Genomic DNA, 6,937 nt, shown 5'->3' on the forward strand with positions numbered 1-6,937 from the left:
ACCTTCCTTCCTTCCTTCCTTCCTTCCTTCCTTCCCTCCTTCCAACCTTCCTTCCTTCCAACCTTCCTTCCTTCCTTCCTTCCCTCCTTCCATCCTTCCAACCTTCCTTCCTTCCTTCCTTCCTTCCTTCCCTCCTTCCAACCTTCCTTCCTTCCAACCTTCCTTCCTTCCCTCCTTCCTTCCTTCCTTCCTTCCTTCCAACCTTCCTTCCTTCCAACCTTCCTTCCTTCCTTCCCTCCTTCCAACCTTCCTTCCTTCCCTCCTTCCTTCCTTCCAACCTTCCAACCTTCCTTCCTTCCTTCCTTCCCTCCTTCCAACCTTCCATCCTTCCTTCCTTCCCTCCTTCCAACCTTCCTTCCTTCCAACCTTCCTTCCTTCCCTCCTTCCAACCAACCTTCCTTCCTTCCTTCCTTCTTTCCTTCCTACCTTCCTTCCTTCCCTCCTTCCTTCCTTCCAACCTTCCATCCTTCCCTCCTTCCTTCCCTCCTTCCTTCCTTCCATCCTTCCAACCTTCCTTCCTTCCAACCTACCTACCTTCCCTCCTTCCTTCCCTCCGTCCAACCTACCTTCCTTCCTTCCTTCCAACGAACCTTCCTTCCAACCAACCTGCCTTCCTTCCTTCTTTCTTTCTTAATTCCTTCCGTCCTTCCTTCCTTCATTTATTTCCCTCTTTCTCTCAGAAAATCCAATGCTGCGTGTTGGCTATCGCGCCCGTCGGATGACAGTCTGCGACAGTTCTGGAGCATGCAACAGAAACAAACAAACCGTGTTTTATTAAAGACATCATCAACAACAACAACAACATGGGCATACGAATGTGCGCACACACGCGAGCACGCACTCACACACACACACACACACACACACACACACACACACACACACACACACACACACACACACACACACACACACACACACACACAGAGTGGCACACAAAACAGTCAACAATGGTACAAGACCCCCCATTCATTTGTGAGCACTGATCAACAACAACAAACAAACACCACCACCACCACCACCACCACCCCCCGCCCCTCCCAACAACAACAACAAACAATAACAACCGCAAATCAATTGTCCATGGTTAAGGTAACATACAAACAGAGAATTGTACACGAATAAGAGAGAGAGAGAGAGAGAGAGAGAGAGAGAGAGAGAGTTAAAATTGTTTCTTTCTTTTTGACATATTAAGAAACAAAACAAAACAAACAAAACCAAACAAAACCAAAAAAAAAAACAACAACAAAAAAACCAATGATAATAATAATAATAATAATAATAATAATAATAATAATAATAATAATAATGATGATGATGATGATGATGATGATGATACTGTAATTTTTATTATCAATGATGCAACTACTGCTACACCTACAACTACCACTATTACTACTACTTCTACTACTACTACTACTGCTTCTACTACTAAGGAGAAGAAGAAGAAGAAGATGGATAACAATATGATTCATATAGCGTCTCTCCATGTAAAGCCTGCTCAATCGCGCTGTAATCGTAAAAAACCGACGTGTGTGAAACGTGCATTTTGAAAACACTGAAACGAAAACGTCCATGTACAACAATAACACTCAGCACAGCACAGACAAGACACGTCACCAAACACTACAGCACTCATTATTAACTCACTCAGTACGGCCAGTCCTCTCTTCTCCTCTCCACAGACCCCTCGGATGTCCAGTGGGTGTCTGAATGACCCAACCTTTAGCTTCCGTCGTCAGAATTGTGGTATTCTTTGTCAACATTCACCTCTTCAGTATAAGAGCCTTCCGCTTGCAATAATTTGATGATGGTAACTGGGGTGAAATGCTGTTAACGTCGTCACTTTCGCCGTTCGTATGGAGAGAGTTAACAGTTTACACACACACACACACACACACACACACCACCACCACCACCACCACCACCACCAAAAACAAGAACAAAATGTTTAAAAACTTTACATACGGCACATCACTCACGAACCGTACATTAAATGTTCATACATTTGAAGTAACGCAGTGAATTATTGTTGACTCAGTGCTCTCAAACCCGTTCGATGAGTGTGCTGGCGACGCTGGTCAGTGTTTAGAAATGTATTACTGTTAGTCATCGGTGCGCTAGCGGGTGAATCACTGGAACTCTTTGAAACGCTGAAACGTTTGGTGGTGGTGGTGGTGGTGGTGTTTTGTTGAGATGAGGGTGAGTGGAATAACATGCGTGGATTTTTGTTGTTGTTGTTGTTGTTGTTGTTGTTGTTGTCTGTTGTGTTTTTCTCTGTCTCTGTGGTCTTTGTCTGTGTGTCTGTCTGTCAGTGTCTGACTGTCTGTCTATGTGTCTGTCTGTCTGTCTGTCTCTCTGTGTATCTCTGCCCCCCTTAAGTCTCTCTCTCCACCCCCACCCCCCTCTCTCACAACCTTTCACCCTCTCTCTCACTCTCTCTCTCATTCTCTCACTCTCTATCTCTCTAACTCTCTCTCACTCACTCTCTCTTCCTCTCTCTCTCTCGCTCTCTCACTCTTTCTCTCTCTCACTCTCACTCTCTCTCTCTCTTTCTGTCTCTGTCTCTCAGTCTCTGTCTGTCTGTCTGTCTGTCTCTCTCTCTCTCTTGAATGTCTTTTTTTTAGGGGGTCTTGTCTGGGTACCTTCTTCCTGTTGTTGTTACCTGTGTGTCTGTGGGGAAGTGGAACAGTGTGTGTGTGTGTGTGTCTGTGGAGAGGTGGAGCAGTGTGTGTGTGTCTGTGTGTGTGTGTGTCTCTGTGTGTGTGTGTGTCTGTGTGTGTGTGTGCGTGTGTCTGTGGAGAGAGGCGGAGCAGGCTGTGTCTGTGGGGATGGGGAGCAGTCAATGTCAGGTGAAAGGTATCGATCCGCTCGGCTGTCTGTGTCCTGAATGATACAGGTAAGGCCCCCACCCCAACCCCCACCCCCACCTCCACCTCCACCTCCCCCTGTCTCAGCGAGACAGCGACCCAGACTGCAAGGTCAACTAGACCCGACAATAAACAGCGCCGGGCAGATTCTAAAGTGTGCGGGGCAGAAGGGATCGGTTTTAACAGTATATGCTCCAAGTTGTCGCGATACAAAACACACACACACACACACACACACACACACACACACACACACACACACACACACACACACACACACACACACACACACAAATCTACAACAACCAAACAAACGATTAATTCGACAGTACTAAAAAAAAAAAAAAGTCTTCTGTTAAGTCTATTTGTTATGTAGTTGTAATCTCTCTCTCTCTCTCTCTCTCTCTCTCTCTCTCTCTCTCTCTCTCTCTCTCTCTCTCTCTCTCTCTCTCTCTCTCCCTCTCTCTCTTTCTCTTTCTTTCTCTCTTAATATACATATATACATACATACAGACGTTAACATATGACGAATGTCACTGCCAGGAGAAATTTATTGATACATTGCAGCATGAATCATAAACACAAGAAAAAGAAAAAAAAAGAAGAAGAAGAAGAAAAAAGAAAAGAATGCCTCGATGAAGCTGACAGAAAGTTGAAAAAGGAGGCTTAGGATTGAGAGTGGAGAACACGGATCGTTGCAGCAAAAAAAAAAAAAAAACATAATAAGGGGGTTGGTTGAACAAACGGATGAACGGTAGTAGAGGATGAACAACAATCGAACGGGTGAGTTAAACATGCGCAAGCCCCCCCCCCCCCTCCCCACATCCCTCCCCCAGCCCCCCCTAACCCCCCACCCCTGCCATTTCCCATCACCCCCAACACACACACACACACCTTTGGGTTATCGTGCCAGCTCAGAGAGTCTGAGTCATATACGCACGGTCGCGTTTTCTCTGTCTCTGTCTCTCTCTTCTTTTTCTTTTTTTTTATAATTATTGTGTCATCTATTCAAGTGTTATAATACCCCTTCCCATGCCCACCCCCAGTCCCCTGGTTTTGAATTGTGGTCCATGGCCAGAGTTCATTAAAACAATTTCGTTCGTTCGTTCGTTCGTTCTCTCTGTCTCTCTGTCTCTGTCTCTCTCTCTCTCTCTCTCTCTCTCTCTCTCTCTCTCTCTCTCTCTATATATATATATATATATATATATATATATATATATATATATATATAGCATAAACTGTACCAAAAAGGGAAAGGGAGAAAAGTTTTTCAGAAGCAGTAGCAGAATTATGACAGGTTTCAGTTTCAATGGAAGTTTTAGATCTATCGCATCTCGTGAGTTCAAAACGTAGCATTGTCAGTCGTGTTCAAGTCGAAATTAATCGTGTGAACGGGTTCGTTATTAATCGGCAACAATGCTCTTTTTTTTTTGCATTCTAAAACAGCGGTCCCTGTTTGTTTGTTTTTGTTGTTGTTTGTTTTGTTCTTTTTGTTGTTGTTTGTTTGTTTGTTTCTTGTTGTTGTTGTTTGTTTGTTTTGTTGTTTTTGTTGTTGTTTGTTTGTTTGTTGTTGTTGTTGTTTGTTTGTTGTTGTTGTTTGTTTTGTTCTTTTTGTTGTTGTTTGTTTGTTTGTTTCTTGTTGTTGTTGTTTGTTTGTTTTGTTGTTTTTGTTGTTGTTTGTTTGTTTGTTTCTTGTTGTTGTTTGTTTGTTGTTGTTGTTTGTTTGTTGTTGTTGTTTGTTTCTTGTTGTTGTTTGTTTGTTTTGTTGTTATTGTTGTTGTTGTTTGTTTGGTGTTGTTGTTTGTTTTTGTTGTTGTTTGTTTTTGTTGTTGTTTGTTTTTGTTGTTGTTTGTTTGTTGTTGTTGTTTGTTTGTTGTTGTTGTTTGTTTGTTGTTGTTGTTTGTTTCTTGTTGTTGTTTGTTTGTTTTGTTGTTATTGTTGTTGTTGTTTGTTTGGTGTTGTTGTTTGTTTTTGTTGTTGTTTGTTTTTGTTGTTGTTTGTTTGTTTGTTTCTTGTTGTTGTTTGTTTGTTTTGTTGTTATTGTTGTTGTTGTTTGTTTGTTTTGTTGTTTTTGTTGTTGTTTGTTTCTTGTAGTTGTTTGTTTGTTTTGTTGTTATTGTTGTTGTTGTTTGTTTGTTGTTGTTGTTTGTTTGTTGTTGTTGTTTGTTTCTTGTTGTTTTTTGTTTGTTTTGTTGTTATTGTTGTTGTTGTTTGTTTGTTTTGTTGTTATTGTTGTTGTTTTTTGTTTGTTTTGTTGTTATTGTTGTTGTTGTTTGTTTGTTGTTGTTGTTGTTTGTTTCTTGTTTGTTTGTTTTTCTGTTGTTATTGTTGTTGTTTGTTTCTTGTTGTTTTTTGTTTGTTTTGTTGTTATTGTTGTTGTTGTTTGTTTGTTGTTGTTGTTTGTTTGTTTCTTGTTGTTTGTTTCCTGTTTTTTGTTTGTTTTGTTGTTATTGTTGTTGTTTGTTTGTTTGTTTGTTGTTTTTTGTTGTTGTTTTTCAGTGCAGTTGTTGTTGTTTTTGTTTGTTTGTTTGTTTGGGTTTGTTTTTGTTGTTGATGTAGTTGTTGTTTGTTTGTTTTTGTTGTTGTTTGGTTGGTTGATGTTTTTTGTTGTTGTTATTTGTTTGTTTCTTGTTGTTGTTTGTTTGTTTTGATGTTATTGTTGTTGTTGTTTGTTTGTTTTGTTGTTATTGTTGTTGTTGTTGTTTGTTTGTTTCTTGTTGTTGTTTGTTTGTTTTGTTGTTGTTGTTTGTTTGTTGATTGTTGTTGTTGTTGTTTTAACTTGTTGAAATGAAATGGAGAGAGTTGCCACTCTTTACTTTTCCCCCCTCCTTCCCCCCTCCTTCCTGGTTTCAGGACGAGAGCCCCTCCATCCGCCTCAGCGAGTACCCAGGCACCGACATCTTCGTCGTCTGCTTCTCCGTCGTCCGACCGGAAACGCTCCGGCACGTGGAGGACGTCTGGCTTCCGGAAATCGGCGCGCATGCGCCGCCGCGCACGCCTTTCATCCTGGTGGGCACGCAGGCAGACCTTCGCGACGTGGACGAGATCTGCAACATGCTGAGGGAGAGGCAGGAGGAGCCCGTGACGGCCGCTCAGGGGTCTTCTGCGGCGAGGAGGCTGGGGGCCGCCTGCTACATCGAGTGCTCCCCAGGGGTGGAGAAGAAGCTGAAGAAGATCATCAACTCCGCCATCGCGTCCGTGCTCAAAGTTCGGGACGTGGAGGTTCCGGCAGCTCGGGGCAGACATCGTACGGCTATGTGCACGATTTTGTGATAGTGTTGTGTGTCTTTTCTTTTTGTTCTAACCTGGGTGTGCTTTAAATAAATTGGTGGTGTGTGTGTTGGGGTGTGGGCTGCGATTTTCTTTTGGTGGTGTGACTTGGAATCTTGGGATTTCTTTTGTGATGTCAGTCAACGGTGTGACACTTGAGGTGTTGGGATTTTTTATTGGTGGAATATGGTCAATGATGACGCCATAATTATGACCCTAGGGGAACCCCTGTAATGCTAAGTCAGTTCAATGATGACGCCATAATTATAATCCGGGGGGGTATCCCTTGCAATGCTAAGTCAGTTCAATGATGACGCCATAATTATGATCCTGGGGGAACCCCTTGTAATGCTAAGTCAGTTCAATGATGACGCCATAATTATGATCCTGGGGGAACCCCTTGTAATGCTAAGTCAGTTCAATGATGACGCCATAATTATGATCCTGGGGGAACCCCTTGTAATGCTAAGTCAGGTCAGTGATGACGCCATGTGATCCTGGGGATATCTGAAGCTGTGTCAGTGTTGATGCTAAGAGCTTGAGGTCTCCCTCAGCTGCAGTGGTGACGTTTGGGTGCGGGTTTGTTTGTTTTTTTGTTTTTTTGTGATGTTAGTCCCCACAGACACAGACACTGACTGTTCCACTTCCCCACAGACACTGACACTGACTGCTCCACTTCCCCACAGACACTGACTGCTCCACTTCCCCACAGATACAGACACTGACTGTTCCACTTCCCCACAGACACAGACACAGACACTGACTGTTCCACTTCCCCACAGACACTGACTGTTCCA

At 42.8% G+C, this 6,937-nt stretch overlaps 1 protein-coding gene across 1 annotated transcript in view; it reads left to right on the plus strand.

The window, feature by feature from the left end:
- LOC143280778 (cdc42 homolog) overlaps window positions 1–6,714 on the plus strand; it is a 91,672-nt gene extending 84,958 nt beyond the window's left edge. The window contains exon 3 of the mRNA XM_076585453.1: window positions 5,724–6,714. Coding sequence (XP_076441568.1) covers window positions 5,724–6,143 — 420 coding nt within the window. The 3' untranslated portion in view covers window positions 6,144–6,714. The remainder of the gene's footprint in view (window positions 1–5,723) is intronic.
- The last annotated feature ends 223 nt before the right edge of the window (window positions 6,715–6,937 follow it).

This window comes from Babylonia areolata, chromosome 4 (genome assembly GCF_041734735.1).
Source record: "Babylonia areolata isolate BAREFJ2019XMU chromosome 4, ASM4173473v1, whole genome shotgun sequence".
Classification (NCBI taxonomy): Eukaryota; Metazoa; Mollusca; class Gastropoda; order Neogastropoda; family Buccinidae; genus Babylonia; species Babylonia areolata.